Raw genomic sequence first — 22,064 nt, forward strand, 5'->3', positions numbered from 1 at the left:
TTTACTAATAGATTAAAAATAAAGAAAAGAGCTGTGACGAACTGACATACTGGCCCCGATTTCTGCAGACACCTCCTAATTTTATTTTAAGTTATTCCTGTCATTTTCTTATCCGCCGAAAAGGAAACGGACGGATGATAGTTGTTTTATTATGTGTTTTGATTGTAAGTTATGTGTTACTCAGTGTTTTATATTATATATTTGTTATTTGTTTTATATTTGTTACTGTGGTGTCCCTTTATAATGAACGTTTCTTTCTTTCTTTCTAAATACAATTTTTGCTTTTCTTTCAAATATTTTGCAACAATAATATACGTCGTTCCCTTCTTCGCTTCCTTCTGCGAGTGTGACCTGTTTCTTACGCTATTTAGATTAAATTACTCGTGTTTAAAAGCCTTTTCCATAAGATCAATCGATTACGTACGTGAAATGATTTTAAAATTGGTAGATTTGAATGAATCTCCGATTGTCGATGCAGTAAATGATGTTAAAAATTTAAAAAAAATTGTATAAGTAATGCTGTTTATTTTTTTATTGTTCTACGCTATGACACATACACAACTAACTTCCATAGTCAAATGGTTAGAGCGTTGGGTGAGTTGAAGGTCCGGGTTCGATTCCCGATGGGGACATTGTCGAAATCACTTTGTGAGACCGTCGTTTGTTTGGTAAGGACATTGCAAAGTTGAATCACCTGATTGTCTGAAAAAGTAAGACGATTCCGTGCTTCGGAAGGTATTTCATTTTGACGTGGAATATTGCAGGTGGCATTATCTACTTGGCTTGGCCGATTCTTCTTAAGGCAAAGTTTCAGCTGTTGGCATAGCGTGGTGGAGTATTCTCCATACCCCCTCCTACACCCCCCTCGTTGATTGAGAGGAGACCTGTGGCCAACAGTAAATGTATACAGGACGTAGGTACGTGTTGATCTTAATCTATGTTGTTTTTCTTTTACATTTTTCCTCACCTTATGGTTGTCTGGAAGAAATCGTTTTAAGCAATAAGGCCGCCATTTGCCATGTACTTAGTTAAGAGTCTTTTTGTAATTATTTCTTTTTATTTTGGTGTAATAAAGTGTATTTGTATTGTTGTATTGTATGAACTACGTAGTGTTTTCGACTATATAGGTACAGTTTTAAAGCGTATTGCAGTTTGCACACAAACTCACTTTATATTCCACTATATATTGTATATAGTTTCTATTTATAGTAAATATTTGAAATAGAATATTCAATTATCTGTAGAGCGCGGTCCCTCTGGTATTCTTTGTGGAACTGAGTTCGAGTGGAGAAAATTCAGAGCGGTAACACACCCCGGACACTTCATACATAAAACCTCATTTTACACAGACACTACATACTAACGTTATCATACATGCGCATCTGTGTGCGTGACGTCTGGACGCCCTAACTATTAAATACTGAAGTATGACCAAGGAGGGTGAGGTAAACCTAGCTCAGCCGCTGGTGGGGTGCGGAGAGTTGCCATTGTATATGTAGTCATCATCATCTCCCTAGCATTGTCCCGTTTTTTCCGCTTACCTTACCTGAATATTTGACAGGTCCGGTTTTTTACAGAAGCGACTGCCTGTCTGATCTTCCAACCCGCGAAAGGAAAACCAGCCCATTACAGGTTAGGTCACATACCTCCGAAAAATGCTTTTCTCGAGAATGTGGGTTTCCTCACGATGTTTTCCTTCACCGCTGAGCACATGATAATCATTTATGATCCAAACATGAATTCGAATACAAATTCGACAATCATTGGTTTAGGCCTGTGCTGGATTCGAACCTGCGACCTCAAAGTGAGAAGCTAGCGTTCTACCAACTGTGCCAGCACGGCTTCTTGCCATTCAATACGTAGTATCGTTCTTTATTTTATGGTGTTACTCAAGGCTGGTATTCTGAATTTTTAATATAATTCAGTGTGGTACATTATTTTAATTTTATATGCATTCTAGCGTTCCGTCCGTGACTTAGTTCGCATAGACATCGGTTTTTCTTTGTCGTGACTTATAAAGATTTATTTTTTGTGTATTACTTTAGTTTGAAGTCGATAACTTTTAAAAATAATTTTCCATCCAAATACATCCCTCAATTTATCCCACCTGGACCTACTACGAAATCTGTTACTACTCACTGATGTAAGCAGTCGTTACATGAGCCATGTCAGGGGCCTTTGGCGGCTCAATAATAACCCTGACATATAATACTGACCTGGTTGATGAGGTTGGTAATTCACCTCACAACCCACACGATAGAAGAAGCTAAAAGGAGAGTTATGTGTTTGACCGCTATGTATAATGTATGTATATGTGTATGCACGTCTGTTCCAACCTAACTTCTAAACTACCTGACAGAATTTAACAAAAGAGGTGTCGCTAGAATCGTCTTGAATGTTCGGTGGTTATTGTCTATGTGACGTCCTTTACTTATCTCACATCTAGGTCTTTAAGGTTATAAATGTATTTTTTTAAATTTTACAGTAGAGCGCTTTAACGATTTTTGTATTGCCATATCTACGTTAATTACTAAGTTAACTCAATTTCAGATTTTTTGACATTTATGACTTTTAAGAACTAGATGTGCGTTATGTCTTTGTGCAATAAAGAATTATTGATTGATGTGATAAAACCACGTCTCCATAATTTTTACCTGGTTTACTCCTACAATGTGGAACACCTTCCTTGTTCCACTACAATCTCGGCGAGTGCATCGGGAAAATGCATTTATGCATCCAGATACCGCGGAACAAGTACACGTAACGCCATCAGGGTAAATTGAACTGCGCTTTGTTCTGTGTACTAGAGCTTTGTAAATACATATAAAATAATAAATATAAATAAAATAAACTTTCTTATTACTTATTGTATTGAACAAAGTCTTTGTTTGGGGTACTGGCAAAGAAACTCATAGGTAATATTACATAAACTGCCTATATACGTCCCACTGCTGGGTACAGGCCTCCCCTCAATCAACCGGAGGGGGTATGGAGCATGCTGCTCCACTGCGGGTTGGTGGAGGTGTTTTTACGGCTAATAGCCGGGACCAACGGCTTAACGTGCCCTCCGAAGCACGGAATCATCTTACTTTTTCGGACAATCAGGTGATTCAAGCCTGAAAAGTCCTTACCAAACAAAGGACAGTCTCACAAAGTGATTTCGACAATGTCCCCATTGGGAATCGAACCCGGACCTCCAGATCGTGAGCCTAACGCTCTAACCACTAGACCACGGAGGCGTGCTCTGTGTACTAGAGCTTTGTAAAATATACATATAAAATACCCATAGAAATTTCTCTAGAGACTATAAAGACTGTATACAGGATGTTAGTGACATTGTAAACTTTGAGGGTGATTCAGACCATGATTCTGAGTTTTTGAGAGAACTAAAAATAATTTCAGTATTGCACTCTATTTTAGTGAAACGTGGACTATGACACAGAAAGACAGAGAGAGGTTGGAAGCGTTTGAGATGTGGTGTTGGCGAAGGATGGAGGGTATAAGCTGGACTGAAATGGTGTCAAATGAAAAAGTGATGGAAAGTGTTGGAGAAAAGAGAACCATATTGAAGACTATAGAGAACCGGAGAGGAAATATGATTGGCCACCTGATACGACACGATTCATTTATAACAAACATTATAGAAGGAAAAATTTAAGGGAAGAGAGGAAGGGGTAGGATAACATTTATGAAACAAATAAAAGAGAAGGTGCAGGTCGTGTCGTATCGGGAGGTGAAGGTTTTATCGGGAAGAAGAGAGGAATGGCGATTACTCCACCGACAAGAGCGCAGCTCTTAAATAAAGAGAGAGAAAAATAATTTAAAAAAACACAAAAAAAACATGAATTTTCCGACACGAAATTCCCCTTGAAATGTACTCAGAATCGTGGTCCGAATCATCCCCCCTCAGTATTCGTTACGGTGTCACTAACACTCATACCTATTTGTATGACTACCTGAATACGTTCTTGTACAGGGTGTTACTGACATCGTAACGAATACTGAGGGGGATGATTTAGTTCATTATTCTGAGTTAATATTAAGTGGAAATTTCCATCGCAAAAGTAAAGAATTAAAATTAATTTACAAAAACCAAAAATAACCTGATTTCCTGCAACCTGCAACCTGCAAGGGAAAATTCTGAATCATCCCCCCAATATTCGTTACGATGTCCCTTATAACCTATATTACATCGTATCAGGTCGTTAAAAACACAAGTTATAATATCTCAACTTTGATGCACTTTGAAGACGAGCACTTCTAAACTCGTAAGGTAGGTATGATTATACATAAACCCATACAAATTGAATGAGCGTCTAGGCTAGCAAAGGCAGCGATTAGTTCCTATACGCTTTAGCTTAAAGCAGCTGTGACGTCATAGCAAAACCTATTTGTTGCTAATGTACACTCACGTGGAAAAATTGGTACTTGTATGAAATCTTTTCGGTTATATCGAAATTTATTCGGTAAGGATCAAAAAAAGAGAGAGAGAGAGATAAATATAATATTCAAACAAGGCACACATAGTACGGTCACGAGCACTAATATGTAAACACTTTGAAACCATGTCACATTAACTTTTTTGACAAATTAAACCGTAAGTCTCATTAAATGTCAAATATGATAGTGTGACAGGGTTCTAAAGTGGGTACATGATATTGCTCATGACTGTACATAACAATAAACAAATGGGAGAAGTTACAAACAGAACATTTGACAGTCTCAAATTTAGTCAGTTAGGTAGTTTCAATGTCAAATTTATTGAATTAATAAACTTAGCCCTGCTTGCGTGGGTGGCATTTTAAAGTCTACATTTTATATTAAACGAAAAGTTTTCCCAACTTTCCTTTCCCAAAAACTTTTTGCTATTCACCGCTCACATACGATCAAGCGAGCAATAATAATGAATATTTCCTTCCGAGTGTACCTTGTGTCAGGGGACGCAAACTGTGATTGCAGTTTAATAATGTACAGGGTGTGCCGACATTCTCCTATACTTACTTATACGTGTAACATCATCCTTTATACACGTGTCTAGGTTTCCTTTATCATAAACATATTACTATGACAACGATGCTTTGAAGATAACTTGTTTTAAAGTGTAATTTAAATTTAGTTGAAGTAATTTAAATCCGTGCTTCGGATGGCACGTTAAGCCGTTGGTCCCGGTTACTAATCACTGATCTGAGTATGTAGTCGTTACATGAGCACGGCGCATTGGCGCTTCTGCACTTTAAAGTCGTGAAATGTAAATCATCATCATCAGCCCATTAACGTCCCCACTGCTGGGGCACGGGCCTTCCCTATGGATGGATAGGGAGATCGGGCCTTAAACCATCACGCGGACCCAGTGCGGATTGATGGTTATTAACGACTGCTAATGCCGCCGGAACTAAAGGCTTAACGTGCCTTCCGAAGCACGGAGGAGCTCGAGATGATTTTTTTTTGTGGTCACCCATCCTATGACCGGCCTTTGCGAAAGTTGCTTAACTTCAACAATCGCAGACCGAGCGCGTTTACCGCTGCGCCACCGAGCTCCTCTAAATTTAAATAAATGAGTAATAAAAGATATATCTTAGGCGTTTGGTGACTCAATAACAACCCTGATACCAGGGTCAATGTGGTTGTTAATCCACCTCTCAACCCACACGATAGAAGAACTTGAAGTCCAAACTATGAAGTTTGAAGACATGAGATGATGAAAAAGAGATGAAATAAGAAAATTCCGTGCTTCCGAAGCACGTTAAGCAGTCCTACTCCTCGCCAGCCATATTTAAGTCCCATGTAATAGGATGCCAAGCCCAATAGTACGCCCGGTTAATGGCAATAGGCTCGCCAGCCTATAGCCAATAACCGGGCATAAATCCAGACTGGACTGACCTTTTCTTCGGCATTGCTGTGAGAGACATCTCTCTGCGCCAGTGCCGGAAAGGATTTCTAAATGAATTTTATTATTTTACATTTATTTTAACTCAATATTAATTAATTTTTCATTTTAATAAGTTTCATTTTAATAAGTATGATTTTAATTTTAAGTACATTTAGTTTTGATTTAAGTAATTTTAAATTTTATTTTATTATTATTTTAAAATTTATGATTGTAATAACCCGAAATAAATGCATTTTATTTTATTTTTTATTTTTAAATCCTGGAAACATATCAATGGATATCATTGAATTCAAACTCAATAAAGACGAATTTAGATGTATACGGCCTGATCCCGGGACGTATAATTAGATTATTTTATTACTAAAATAAATTATCATATAAGCTCACGACTATATCCCAATCGGGGTAATCAGAAGTACGTCCATCGCAAGATGAACTAAGTACCCACATCTTGCCAAACTTTTTTACAATGGTTGAGCCAACTGTTTTAGTGACAACCGCACTTTAGATATTAATAACTCTTTGTACAAGTCCGATACCCGGCCTCGAACCAGCGCTCTCCGTTTGAGAAGCAATCCGGTGAACCGCAGGACCACAGTGACTGAAAGATAAACATTTTAACGTAACATCGGTAAGGTCATTATACACATACATCGCAGGTGAAATGCAAACCTGGCACGTTGCCAAACTGAGATGTCCGCACTTGCATACATTTGTTCTGGTTTGTTTGCTCTGATTTGGAAATAGTATCACAACGTAACAGAGAAGTTATACTACCATTTATATAACAATTTATTGTAGATATAACATAACCTGACTAGGGCACTGTGAAGTGAGAAATAGGTATTTTATTTCATACCTGAATCCATATTTATTAGTCAAAATAGGGCTAATAGACTAGTTACCAATTAGTCAAATCAGTTACTTTTTACTAAACGTCAAAACACGAAATTCCATCTAAAGAACCATCAATGACCCATGGTCTCTGTCCGTGAAAGGGTTAACCTGGTATTAGTAACTGATTAAAGAAAGAAGACAACAACAGAAAAATAAGCTACATCGGACAGCCCCGAGTCACCAATTTCTTCCCAGTGAAATACGGCCCTTAAAATCCTTTCCAAACCGATGACTTTCTTGCGAATCTCATTTCAATCCAAACCATCTGTTACATCAGTTGAAATTCACACAAATCTTTGAATTTATATTCAATTCGAAACATAAAGTTTACTTATAGGTATTTCAGGAAGATTATAATTAACAATTCAAACTCCTTTTCTTGGTTATTCTAAAGAAATAAGTATTTTATCCTTAACTTTGTTTAAGCTTAATGCTTAAATCAAAATTAAATTCAGAATCTTGCACTTTCTTAATAGATTATGTAATCAATTAGACAAAATGTGGGATGAGAGCCCTCAGCGCTCCCCATTTGTCCGGCCAAGTAGTTAATGCCATTTACGGCAAATCTACAATGAGTCACGTCATAAAACAGACAAATTCTGATGAAATATTATTGAAGAAATCTCTTTCATTTTTTTTACCTCTGATGGGTTTGCTCTTGGCCCCAGACTTGCCCGAAGGCATTGACGAGGCCTAAGATGGAGCGAGCTCGCCCAGAAGGTGCCCTACCAGAATCCATTGCCTCGGCCTCCAACCAATACTGATACCGCTGCTGCCCGGCATCAGGGGTGCGCCACTACTATATATATATATATATATATATATATATGATGCCTGCATTTTTGACAAAAAAACTTGCATTTATTTATTACAGCTGCTGATGTAAGCACAAGAAGCCAACGAAATCACCACAGACTGATTTTTTTGATGTACCATTGACAGAAAAATATAACCGTAATTGTTTGTGTATGTGTATAAGATTATATAATAACCATCTGACAAAAAAAATCTTTAACTCAATTTAAGACAAAATTGTATAAATGGTTCAATGAAAAAAAAATATATAAAATTGAAGAATTTATGAGATAAAACTGTTTAAGATTACCCGTCACACTACCAATATTGCATACCTATTTTTATAAGCAAAACATGATGTAAGTACTTAAGTATTTACACTTAAGTACTTACATCAGTTTATTAAGTAGTTACCATGTTAAAATACCATGTTTTAAGCAAATAAAAATGATTATGATTGTTGGCAATTTCAAAAAAGGAACGTCACGTTACTTTTTAAGAGAAAAACGTTTTGGCGGGTGTTCCGTCTGGGACTACGAAGAAAAAAACAAGTGAAGACGATTATTTATTGTCGAGAGAAACGAAAACTGAAAGACTAGTTGCTGTATTCTTTTGTATTAATATTTCTTATTATAATTTGTAGTAATAATATTTGGTTTCCGTAATAAGAGTGATATTTGTGCTACTTAACATTTACTGACTAAAACTGGGTATGTTACTAATACATACATACATAAACTCACGCCCGTAATCCCTAATGGGGTGGGCAGAGCCACAAGTAATCAAAGACAACTTGCAGCCACTGTTCATACGATGTCGTAAGCTGGATATAAAAAAATAATAATAATAATAATGTTTATTTCTCTCACTAGCTTAGAACTTGAGTACAATATCCAATGAATACGGGTACAAAATTAATAAAGCAGGCGAGAGACTGGTGTCTGTGATAGGCGTGAGCCTGTGTTACAGATCACCAGGCTCCAACCTTCGGACATTCAATCATCATCAATTTAAGAGCCACGCTCTTGTCGGTGTAGCATTTCCCATTCCAGTCTATCAAAGGCCAATTCCTTGACTTCCCTATAAGACACGACGTTAACCTTTTCTTTAATCTGTTCCATGTAAGCTCTTCTTGGTCTTCCCCTTCCTCTCTTTCCTTCTAGCTTTCCTTCTATGATGTTTTTAATGAATTCGTCGTGTCTTATTAGGTGTCCTATCATCTTGCTTCTTCTGTCCTCAATAATTCTCAGTATTTGTCTCTTTTCCCTTACTCTTACTAGCACTTCCTCATTTGTAACCCTTCGGACATTACGGAATAGATAATAGGCTAATACAGCGATATGATGAACCTTATGGTGATAAGGGATCAGCCTGTGGGGGGATGTTACTAATATTTACGTTTTATTGTAGAGTTTGCTAACATAATTATGATTATGAATAAATTCGACAATCATTGGTTTAGACCAGATTCGAAACTTTTGAGGTCGCTAAAGTGAGCTGCAAGCGTTCTACCAAATGGGCTACCACAGCTCATAACCAGTGACCGCCTATGCAAGCCAATTTACACTTTAACAGTAATGTGAGCAGTTGGTTCTCCAGTAATTATTCCCCTCCGATCGGCAGGTCGTGTGAGGGCGTTGTTTGTCCACCTCCGGCGATGGGGATATGGTAATTTGCGGTGGACTCAGGGCCGGATTTCGGGTAAGACCTGAAACCACAAATTAGCTCAATATATTATAATTAAATATCAACCATAACTTGTTTTTGGAGGGATCGTGATGGGAATGTAATTTAATTTAATGTGAAATAAATTAAGTGTGGTGAGTTGTGAAGTTAACTGTGAATTTTCTGTACGAGCGAACATTAGTATTTATTTTATTGTAATCTGTTCTCATGTAAGTGACTTATTTCATGTCTTAATGAGAATAAAGAATCTTTGAACCTAACCACTGAATTCGACTTTACGAGGTTGAATTCTTGTTTGAATCATAGATAAGTAATTGATATCACGTGGTTTCCAGTATAGAAAAGAAAAAGGAAGAAAGAAAAAAAATATTCGGCATTACATAAATTAACATAACATACTTAGGTAATTAAATTACTTAATAATTACTATACTTAATGCCGAAACGGCTTCAGCTCAGCAAATTTCGCAGCCTAAGTGTAGCTAGACTAAACGCTGATTTTCAGCTGCAACCAAAATCAACCCTGGTGTCAGTGTTACTATTGCCCAAGTACCTCCCTGGCCGTGCTATAGCAATCACATCCACCTATCTGTTAGGGCCACAAATTGGTTGCCTAGAACATGGTTATTACATTTGCATACAGACCCGAGATGAGAACTCTAACCGATTAGCTTATCGCCATCCAGATGCAATATGTAATGCAATCACATGGGACAGTATTGCATAGGTTGTGTGAAATTACTAGAAATAGGCATACCTGTATAAAATATTAAGATCAGAAGCGCCTGATAAATTATTCATACCAATTTTTATTTCCGATGGGGACATTGTCGAAATCACTTTGTGAGACTGTCCTTTGTTTGGTAAGGACTTTTCAGGCTTGAATCACCTGATTGTCCGAAAAAGTAAGATGATTCCGTGCTTCGGAGGGCACGTTAAGCCGTTGGTCCCGGCTATTAGCCGTAAAAACACCTCCACCAACCCGCATTGGAGCAGCGTGGTGGAGTATGCTCCGTACCCCCTCCGGTTGATTGAGGGGAGGCCTGTGCCCAGCAGTGGGACGCATATAGGCCGTTATATATATATATACTTATGTCCGAACCGATAGATATTGTTGTAACATTCACTTATTACATTATGTACCACTGCGAACAGACGACGATAATAATGCAAAAAAAAAAAATAAAAAAAAAAACAAAATTATTTATAACCAAACTAAGTACGCTTTTAAGTTATGTTTACCTTTTTATTGCTCGGCGAGGTATGGGTACGGTCACGAGTACTAATACGTATACACTTTGAAACCATATCACATGAACTTTTTTGACAAATTAAACCTTAAGTCTCATTAAATGTCAATATGATAGTGCGACAGGGTTCTAAAGTGGGTACATGATATGCTCATGACTGTACTTAGCTCATCTTGCGATGAATGTACCGACGACTACTCCATTCTTCTTCTATCGTGTGGGTTGTGAGGCGAATTTCCAACCTAATCAAACCTAGTGTCAGGGTTATTATTGAGCCGCCAAAGGCCCCTGACATGGCTTATGTAACGACTACTTACTACATCAGTAAGTAATAATCGGGACCAACGGCTTAACGTGCTTTCCGAAGCACGGATCATCTTTATGGACAATCAGGTGATCAGCCTGTAATATAATAACCAAACTAAGGGTCATAAAGTGATATTTGTGATAAGTCCCCACCGGGATTCGAACAGGGGAGCTCTGAATCGTGAGCCCAACGCTCAACCACTGGACCACGGAGGCCGTACTACTCCATTGATTGGGATAAAGTCGTGTCCACAGATATTAGAAAATAGTTGTGTCTGTTTGTTACGTCATTTGTTCTGTTTTATTCATTTATTGTTGGAAACATAATAACTATACCCCTTACAATATTACCTATGCAATATTGCAATATTACCTCAACAATATTAACAGCCTCCGTGGTCTAGTGGTTAGAGCGTTAGGCTGACGATCTAGAGGTCCGGGTTCGATTCCCGATGGGGACATTGCAGAAATCACTTTGTGAGACTGTCCTTTATTTGGTAAGGACTTTTGAGGCTTGAATCACCTGATTATCCGAAAAAGTAAGATGATTCCGTGCTTCGGAGGGCACGTTAAGCCGTTGGTCCCGGCTATTAGCCGTAAAAACACCTCCACCAACCCGCAGTGGAGCAGCGTGGTGGAGTATGCTCCATACCCCCTCCGGTTGATTGAGGGGAGGCCTGTGCCCAGCAGTGGGACGTATATAGGCAGTTTATGTAATATTACCTATGAGTTTCTTTGCCAGTACCCCAAACAAAGACTTTGTTCAATACAATAAGTAATAAGAAAGGCTACATTATCATAAATAGGTACAGAATTGAATACGAAATTATTTGTATGGAGGAAAGCGTGCGAAAATAAATCGTGCTTCTACATGATACCTTCAAAAGAAATTCGTCTGTCTGATTAGTTTATTAATACTACCCTTAGACTTATCTATCACGCAATGCCTAATATATAATTATATTATGTATATTACTACAGTATAGGGTATCTTTTTATATAATACAATGTTATGTTATAAATATAGGCTACATGGCAAACTCATCAAAGGAGGCTACAGGAGCTCGGTGGCGTAGCGGTAAACGCGCTCGATCTGCGATTGTTGAAGTTAAGCATCTTTCGCAAAGGCCGGTCATAGGATGGGTGACCACAAAAAAAAAGTTTTCAGCTCGAGCTCCTCCGTGCTTCGGAAGGCACGTTAAGCCGTTGGTCCCGGCTACATTAGCAGTCGTTAATAACCACCAATCCGCACTGGGCCCGCGTGGTGGTTTAAGGCCCGATCTCCCTATCTATCCATAGGGAAGGCCCGTGCCGTGATAGGCTACATAAGCCATCTTCGGGCGCACTAGGAGTCGAAGTGGTCGCCATGGCCGAAATCGGTCGGAAATCATCATCATCATAAAGAGGAAAGTATGGCGAAATAACAGATAAACACAACAAACGAATCCCTTACGCTTACATAACATAAGCATCACGCCTGTATCCCGGAAGGGGTAGCCAGAGATGTATAGTACACCCACTCACTATAGTACACCTAGTTACCATCAACCCAGACGTGTTGGTGGTCAACTACGAGTAAATAAGGTAAGACCCAAAGGGGGTGAGGTCGACGAAATGATGCGAGGAGAAACCGAGAATGTGAATGATTAAAAAACAACAATATAAATTAAATATTTTAATAACACATTTTTTACACATTAAAAATTACACAACAAAATAAATTATGTGATTTATTTTTATAAATTAAATTATTTTACATAAATAATAAGTTACAACAGCAGCAAGGAGTATTTTCTATACATTATTTTAATAATTCTCATTATTTAGTTACATTGAATGGCACTACACTTTGTTATTTTAATAATAATTTAAGTACATAAATAAATGCTCTTTTAGGAACTACTTTAATGAGAATATTATTACAAGCATTACAAATAAATTACGTGAATAATATTTACAAAGAAAATCTAGTTTATTATAATTATTATTGACATAAATAATTCATACTTCGTCAATCACAATTAAGTATTTTTAGATTTAAGACTACACCATAAAATAAATGTTCAATTGTGTAAACATGGAGATATAATAACACACCCAGCTTTACACAGACACTACACATTGACGTTATCGTACACGCGCACCTGTGTGTGTGACGTCTGACACCATACGATTGAAGACTAAACTATGTCCGAGGGGAGGTGATGTAAACAGACGCTGGTGGGGACCGGAGAGTTGCTTTTTAGATTAATTGCTTCAATTTGGCCTTTTTTAACCCAGCCAGCCTCCCTGACAGCCTCCGTGGTCTAGTGGTTAGAGCGTTAGGCTCACGATCTGGAGGTCCGGGTTCGATTCCCGATGGAGACATTGTCGAAATCACTTTGTGAGACTGTCCTTTGTTTCGTAAGGACTTTTCAGGCTTGAATCACCTGATTGTCCGAAAAAGTAAGATGATTCCGTGCTTCGGAGGGCACGTTAAGCCGTTGGTCCCGGCTATTAGCCGTAAAAAAACACCTCCACCAACCCGCATTGGAGCAGCGTGGTGGAGTATGCTCCATCAACCGGAGGGGGGCGGTTGATTGAGGGGAGGCTTGTGCCCAGCAGTGGGACGTATATAGGCAGTTTATGTTATGTTATGGCCTTTTTTAACCCAGCGATGTCACTAACATAGAGAATCACACTGCGCTGGAAGTCTAAAAAAGCCACTTTTTAGGAGTTGATCTAAAACATTGGCATTTTACATCGGCGCATTTAAAAATAAGGGCGCAATGCCGACTTTGCCTTTTTAGACCCCCAGATCACGAGTCACAAGGTATCTGCTGATATTTCAAGCAAGCTCCAATGTTGTCCTCAGGGTTCTGTTTGTTCCTGGGAGGTCCGAAGTGGACAGACACCGCGAAGGGAGTGATTGAGGTCTCCACACGGCAGTTCTTATGGGACTGTCCAGGACAGAAGGAATCGCCGCAGTGATGAGGGTCACACACCCCAGGACCGTAGGGGACACTCTGGAATAAGAAAAAACATAATCAGCCTTTACACGTTGTGACGTGTAAAGTGTACATTGTGATGTAGCCTATGTTCAGTAAACGTTCCAGATTCGATTTCTGGTGGAGACACTTCCCAAAAGATCACTCTGTAATCCCTTCTTAGGTGGGCTGGTCATCCGATATTTGCATTTGATAATATCACCTGATGGACTCATGTTTCATGTTTGGATCACAAATGATTATCACGTGCTCAGCGGTGAAGGAAACCCACATTCCTGAGAAACGCATTTTCGGAGGTATGAGACCTAACCTGTATTGGGCTAGTTTTCCCTTCGCGGGCTGGAAGCAACAGGCAGTCGCTTCTGTAAAAACCGGTGTTGACAAATTTTCAGGGTAGGCAAGCGGACCCTGTGAAACACGGGACAATGCTAGGAAGATGAATGCCACCTCATGGAAAGTGAAAAAATGAAGGGAGGCCTTGACAACAAGACAAGGCAATGATATGATCATCAACAAGGTATTTATTACACGACTTAATCGAGAAAGTTAAACATCAACCAGGCTACAACTTCCCAACTAAGCCAGGTTATAAGTTGTATTAATCCAAACTGAATAATATGGAAAACTTGCACCAGTCGGGATTATAATGCAAATTGAAGACCAAGTTTTCAACTTTGGAGAGCTTAATAACTCTTCAATCGATCCGTGTAGTTGAAGAGTTTTTCTGGGTAATAGCTATTGAACACTATTGACCAACATTTTGAACACTTTATCAACCTTATCAGCTTTGACTCTTACCTCATCATCATCTCCCTAGCATTATCCCGTTTTTCACAGAGTCCGCTTACCTAACTTGAAGTTTTGACAGGTCCGATTTTTTAGAGAAGCGTCTGCCTGTCTGACTTTCCAACCCGCGAAGGGAAAACCAGCCTAACATACCTCCAAAAATGAATTTCTCGGGAATGTGGGTTTCCTCATGATGTTTTCCTTCAGGTTTGACTCTTTGGTTTTTTTTTTACTTTTGATGGGTTTGCTCTTGGCCCCAGACTTCCCCGAAGGCATTGACGAGGTCTAAGATGGAGATGGATGGATTGGAAAGAGATCGCTCAGGACAGGCAGAAATGGAAGCTCAGAGGGGAGGTCTTTGCCCAGCAGTGGTACAATCCAGGCTAGTTAAAAAAAATACTTACCGATAAAAAATACTCGTTCTCACAGGGTATAGTGATTCTATCGCGGCACCTCAGTCTGCCAAACCCGTGGAGACCCAGTCCAAAGTGTCCGTAGCCGTTGTATCTAAAGTCATCATTCTCTGGACCAGTCTTGTAGTGCTGGGCGTAGGGTGACCATCTCGTGTTGAATGTCCTGGACTGTCCCCAGAGCCAAGAAGGCCAGATGAAGCTCCAGATCTAATGGGGAAGTTAGTGGTGTTAGACTATCTACGGGGTTGCTACAGGGTTACAGGGCTACAGAAACAGATTTGGCAAGGGCTTAGAATTTTAATCTATATATAAAGGCTAAAATATAGGCTTTTATACAACTACATAATTATGTATTGATTTCGTTATACTTTATATATAATACTAGTACATGTTATGCTATATTTTTATTTATTTAGAGAGGTAAGTCATAATTTCGGATTTGATTTCAGGATATACTTAATATTATTAAGAAAATTGCATTTGTGCTACTATTCTCATAATATTACTAGGATTACAAGCAATGAAAACTAACGGATTGATTATATAGGTATAACACCGTACCGGATACTGAGCCCCCTCAGTATCATGATTCTGAGCTAATATCAAATGGAATTTTCCGTCGCAATACTCTAGTGTCTTTAGCGACGGAAAATTCCACTTATTGTTAACTCAGAATCATGAGCTGAATTATCCCCCTCAGACTACGTTACGATGTCACTTATACCCCGGACAATTACGTATGGGTGTTAGTGACACCATAACGAATAGTTTGAGGGACAATTCAGAGCATGAATCTGAATTGATATCAAGTGTAATTTCCTGACAGCAAATTAACGAAAATTTGTGTTCTTTTTTATTATTTTTAATTCCATACTTTTGCGACGGAAAATATGCACTTTATATCAACTCAGAATTATGGTCTAAATCATCCTTTAAAGTTTTCGTTACGGTGTCACTAACACCCTGTAGATATGAAACAAGTACAGGATAAAGCTGTTCATAACTAACCATGCACAATAAATCACAGAAAATGTAATCAATAAGTTAAAAAATATTGGTATTTATTTTCTGACACTAATAATTTTTTTTTTTTTTTCGAATTGGTCAAATATTTAAAAAATACGTCAATAAATAATGTTCGTAATAAAAAAATACTGCTTCTAATATCAGATAACTGGAAATAGACTCTCAAAAAAAAGGCTATAGTTAAAGTTTATTATTCTTAGGGCTTATATAGAATGGATCAATTATTTCTAATGGCGTTATGATACGCGAAAATCCATTTTAGTTTTTACGTCGATACATTTTGAGCATTGTCCTTTGCAACACTTTATTCTACGAAAACACGTTATCTGGACGAGAAATCGGCTTTCAATAAACTATCTATCATTTAAAAATTACTCTTTAATTATTGCTACTCTCAATTATTTTCCCTTCAGAAACCAAGTCATACGTTATCCACATCAATCTTACCACTTGCATGATGCTCTTCGACGGCGGTGGTCGAGCTGGCCGGGTCGATTGTGTCTGAGGTTCAATCTGAGGGTCCGCTCCGGAGCCTTCCACCTCATCCTGCTGCGTCTGCGAGCCATCTGCTTCCATCATCTGATCTTCCTGTACTGGATCTGAAGAAGTAAGTATATTAATAAACGATCATTAAGGAGCACAGTAAGTTGTTTCGCCTGGGAACTAATAGTCACATAAAACAAATTGATGCTTTTTAATGAAACCTACTACAAACTTGTTTAGCGCTCCCGATAACAGCCATGAAAATGGTAGATTCTGGTACATTTTCCAAAGGCGCTACAGGAAGATTTGAATTTAAAAATGTCTAAAAAGTTCCTAATTAAGAAAAGTTTTTACACACTGGCAAATAATCAATAGTTTTTCTCATATGATAAATAGACTGTCTAGCTACGTAAGTGGGTGAGAGCCTTCAGCGCTCCCCATTTGTCCGGCCAAGTAGTTAATGCCATCTGCGGCAAATCTACAATAAGTCACGTCAAAAAAAAAAAAAAAAAAAATAGCTACGTAAGTGTTGCACTATTGAAGTCTTCTTCTATCGTGTGGGTTGTGAAGTGAATTACCAACTTCATCAACCCTAGTGTCAGACTATTGACTTACTTTTAAAATTTTACTCTTTATTTTTTTATTATTTTTTTGATGTTAACTACTTTTTATTATATTTTTTTCTGTATGTTTTTATAATTTACTTTCTTCCCTTATTTTTTTGCTTTTGCAATACCCTCTCGGGTCTATATGTGGCGCTATAATATTTTTTATAACAACCGTTTCCCATATGCTGTGCAATTAATACTTCGACTTTGAGTCTACGGGAAATAGCCAAGTATTTGACCACAATCTCACCATTCTCACCTGATGGTAAGTGACGGACGATATGGCCGAGGATAGTACAGTCATGAGCAATATAAGGGTGTTAGTGACATCGTAACGAATACTGAAAGGGATGATTCAGACCATGATTCTGAGTTAATATCTAGTGGAATTTTCCGTCGCAAAATTCATGAAATTTTGAGTTTTGTTTTTAATTATTTTCAATTCCATATTGTGCTTTTAGCTGCATAGAACCCAAATTTCAATAAAAAAAACAATAATGACAAATTATCGAAAATTTTCGATGTAATGGAGACAACAGCTGCTCGAACGGGTCAACGGCCACACGCACCGCGCCGCGCGCCCCGCTCCGCACGCCCCGCTCCGCGCGCCCCGCGCCGCACGCCGGCGGCGCGGAAGCGGCGCGGCGGCGGCGCGGCCTACAAAGTAGGCACTACGAACCGATCCTATTTCTTTCTCTGTCTATCGTAAATTATAAATTTATTTTATTCTTATTCTTAAATGGACGGATAATCAACAGGCATAAAATTTATGGAATACACGTCAATTTTAAGCAGAAATCTAAAACAACCGACAGAATTAAGTTACCAGCGAGATACCTTTTTGATTCGACCGGGTTATTCATTCATTTACTCATAGGAATCAGGGCCATTATCTACCTAAAACAGTTGAAACAGTAAATAATTGTATTCTTTGTTGTCATTAGAATAACTAACAACCAACTAACACAACCACCACAGATTAGGTAATTAGTTACCTACTATGTCAACCATCCACCAACTTAGTATGTAAGTACCTACGCAAAACCTCGCTACACAAAAATCGAAAATAAAGAAATCTTTTAGATCAATACCCATTATTGTTACAAAGCAAGACCTATCGGTACTATCGCTAGTATCGATCTAAATGTACTATCACTACTTTCGATAGTTTAGACAATTTTCAAGTTCAACAATTGATAATCTACCTATCGATAGTTCGGCAACTCCGCCGCGTAGGCAATGTCGGCATGTTCAAAGAAAAAAATTGTCCGAGTGGAGTGATCTTATTTTTCTTGTTACATGTTGGTACCGTACCGAGGTACTAAGTACTAAGTTATTCGTAGTTTTAAATCTCATTGTTAAATCATCAGTAAAGAACTAATTAAACCTATCCTGTTCTGTGTACAATATTCATGTAACGGCTACGTGCTTACATAAGTACCTAGTAGACGGGAGCAACGACTTAACGTACCTTCCGAAGCACGGATCATTTTACTTTCGGACAATCAGGTGATCAGCCTGTAATGTCCCAACCAAAGGCCTTATAAACAGATTTTTGTGATATGTCCCCACCGGAATACGAACCCGGACCCTCCGCATCCCATCGCTCAACCACTGGACCACATAGGCCAAGAAGGTTCTAAGACATAATTAAAGGATCCTGGGACGCAAGACCTCTGAGTTAGGGCTTGTTTGATCTGTCTTGATGGATACTCGGACGTGAATAGCCTCACGGATCAAGGGCAACGCGCGCCAATAAAGTAGGCATTACGAACAGATACTAGGTATTTCTTTGAGTTGATAGGTATCAAGTGAAGTTTCCTGTCGCCAAATTCATAAAAAAAATAGATTTTTTTCAGTCCCATATTGTGTTTTAAGCTGCATAGAACGCACATTTAAAATAAACAAATAAAAATTACTAATTATTAAATTTTATCAATGTCATCAATAATAATAATAACGTATCTACAACTTCAGCTATGCGCAGGTGAATAGCCGGCGCACGGGTCAAGGGCAACGCTCGCCAATAAAGTAGGCATACGAACAGATACTATTTCTTTCTCTGTCACTTGCACCATAAACATACTTCTCTCTCTCTCTCTAGTCGTCGGCTCGACGCGGCCGCGGCCGGTGCGTCGTCGGCGCCCTTAGTCGGCGCCTTTGATGCTTTGCGCTAACGCCGCCGCGCGCTTCCGCTCAGTCGAATACTAAGCTTGACCCGAATCGCGTGATGTTTTTCGAGGATATTTTTTTCGTGTTTGTGAGTGTTTGTTTCATTCTGTAAATGAGTAGTGTCGACTATGATGATAGATCATAGACCATTTACTGCGCAAAAGTATGGAAGATTGTTGATGTTTATTAAAGAGCAAGGTGTTGTGTTTGTGAGTGCGTGTGATACCTACCTACCGCGGAGGAAACGCGATGTTGCATACCTACGTGACGTGACATGTTCTAGGGTACCTACCTAGGTACTTCATCCGAAGGAATAACAATTAAGGTAAGGCAAGAGTAGGGTTTTTATTGTTAATAAGTTAGGAACGTTTTAATAACTGGTAGGTAGGTACCGTGCGTGAAAAATCGTGGCAGTAGGTGTTCTACTTCAACAAACAACATTTTTAAACGTTGAACCACTAAGCATCTAAATACAAGAGAATGAAAACTCCTACCTAGATATCAACATCGTATCTCACACGCGTAACGTAGCCGCGCGTAAGTTTAGCGTCTGTGTGGCGCGTTGTTCGACTTACATTGCGGCACAGTAAAAATTGAAAATCTTAATTAAACATTTGCGACAAGAAAAACACCCACCATCGTTTTTAGTACAATAAAATAGGCGTTCCATTTTTTTTTTCGTTACGATGTCACTAACACCCTGTATACCCACTTTAGGACTCTGTCGCACTAACATTGTAGCGGACCCAACTAGTTGGCCACCTAGTTCCGCTCACATGCAACAGATGGCGCCACATTCTTCAAGCGGTCGTGAAACGCGGTATCGAAGTTTACACAGCAAGACGCATAGTCAGTCACACTACCAACTTGTGGCTAGCGGGGTACTATGCTCAGTTCGGTACCCCGAAAACATCCTTTGGCGGCAGCACTCCCTCGTCGCCAAAACATATTTGACATTTTAGTGAGACTTACAGTTCAATTTGTCAAAAAAGTTAATGTGGCATGGTACCAAAGTGTATATACATAATAATGCTCGTGACCACGAGCAAGTGCCTATTCACTCTCGCCTTGAAGAGGCCCAGATTGTACTTATCGGGGAACAGAAATGCATTAATTTATGAATGTAATTTAAAGCCAAACTTCATACTAAATTAATGATTTTCCTGGTAACGTTCACCAAAAACAATACAGATGGCTTTGTACAGCTTTAACGTGATAATTACCTATTTTCTCATTACTCGAGTACATAATTATTCCAAAAATACAACATAATTGCAGAAGCATATATAAAAATAATTGTTGCTTGATATTTGGATCACATTATGTATATAATTATGTTACTACATATAAATGCACTGAGGATGCTGTTGGGGCTCCCCCGCTACTGTAGCGCCTCAAAAATGTTGGCGGATGCACGAATTGATTGCTTCCAAGCAATCATTCGTAAAAGATCCGCTTCATTGCTGAGTGCGGTGGAGTGCCAACACTATCCTCCAACCGATAGCAGAGCGGTTTCAGTGTCCTATTTTGGGACACTGGAATGATATACATATAAGGGACAGACCCCTTATTTATAATGTAAAATAACATGCTTTACTAACACTAGTTATATAAGTAATTTTTCTTTGTCAATACTAACAAACTATGGAAGATTATGATTCCGAAATAAATGATTATTTATTTATTTATATATTGCTTTTCTTTATTTTGATCAGGATAATAATGGGTGGAAGATGTAATTGTGCCTGGGTGTAATAAAAAGGGTCATCATTTATACCCAAAAACAAAGATAAAAGATGCATATGTCTGTTATTCATGAAATTAGAAGGTTAAACGAAGAAAAATGCTTGCTTCTATGCTGTTCTGGGAGCAAATAAAAAACATAGAACACGTTCAGCTGCTTGTCTTCCCGGGCATGTCGTAAAAACCGACAGAGGGATTGCGTCCTCTAACATGATGGACTAATGTTATGGGCGATAGGCTGATCCCTTATCACCATAAGGTTCATCATGTCCATCTTAGGACTTCGTATCAACAGTGGCTGCAAGTTGTCTTTGATTGCTTGTGGCTCTGCCCACCCCATTTGGGATTACGGGCGTGAGTTTATGTATGTATGTATGTATGTACGAAGAAAAATCTATACAGCGCCATCTATATTGTTATTGAGGAACGTAGCCTGGAGAGTACCTCATTATAAAATAACATAGGGTTATTACTCATGCATGATAATATTAACTAAAATGTTTACATTAAGATCTTGAAGGGAAAGTTATTTCAGTTGGAAATTCTACACTAAAACTACATCAAGTTAATAAGGCTCTACACATTCTCTAGGGACAAAGTCTACATTATTTTAGAGGATATGATTAGGTTTAGAAGACTTTTGGATGTAAGATACAATAAGAGAAGGTTAATGTATGATTGAACGATTAGTTTCAAGGGTATAGAATCTTGAAACCGTTTTCGATGATCTGCTGCTCTTGGGCCAATGTTGTGGCTCGTGGTGTAGAAGATAGCATGGCAGGAGATCCTTGTATGAATGACCCTTCAGGTCCGTAGAAGCCAGTGCCTGGTCCTCCTAAAGCACCCGGACCTGAACCAACTACATAAAATTTTGCTGAAGCTATTGATTGAAAAGATAACATTTTGGGCTTGGCAATACTGCGCGGAAACGCTACCAGTACAAAGGCATAGAATAAGGAATAATACTACGTATAGAACGGCAACTCTTCGCTCCCCACCAGCGGCTGAACTAGGTTTACCTCA

General features: G+C 38.7%; 1 protein-coding gene and 1 non-coding gene across 8 annotated transcripts in view; one reads left to right on the forward strand and one right to left on the reverse strand.

Moving 5' to 3' along the window:
- LOC126373971 (uncharacterized) overlaps window positions 1–22,064 on the reverse strand; it is a 438,722-nt gene that overhangs the window by 337,599 nt on the left and 79,059 nt on the right. For 3 of the 7 annotated variants that reach the window (XR_007567385.1, XR_007567383.1, XR_007567384.1), the window contains exons 7-10: window positions 21,757–21,900; window positions 16,483–16,634; window positions 15,001–15,216; window positions 13,253–13,828 (exon numbers count right to left, since the gene is read on the reverse strand). Coding sequence is in view for 3 of the 7 variants with exons in the window: in XM_050020378.1 (XP_049876335.1) it covers window positions 13,622–13,828; window positions 15,001–15,216; window positions 16,483–16,634; window positions 21,757–21,900 (719 nt within the window). In the remaining 4 variants the exon portion in view is untranslated. Of the gene's footprint in view, window positions 1–9,987; window positions 10,157–12,705; window positions 13,829–15,000; window positions 15,217–16,482; window positions 16,635–21,756; window positions 21,901–22,064 lie in introns of those variants that run through there. The other 4 variants (XR_007567382.1, XM_050020380.1, XM_050020378.1 and 1 more) reach the window with 4 other exon arrangements.
- Window positions 11,213–11,284, forward strand: Trnav-gac (transfer RNA valine (anticodon GAC)). Its single transcript has one exon. It is a non-coding gene; the product is annotated as a tRNA-Val (tRNA).

This window comes from Pectinophora gossypiella, chromosome 16 (genome assembly GCF_024362695.1).
Source record: "Pectinophora gossypiella chromosome 16, ilPecGoss1.1, whole genome shotgun sequence".
Classification (NCBI taxonomy): domain Eukaryota; kingdom Metazoa; phylum Arthropoda; class Insecta; order Lepidoptera; family Gelechiidae; genus Pectinophora; species Pectinophora gossypiella.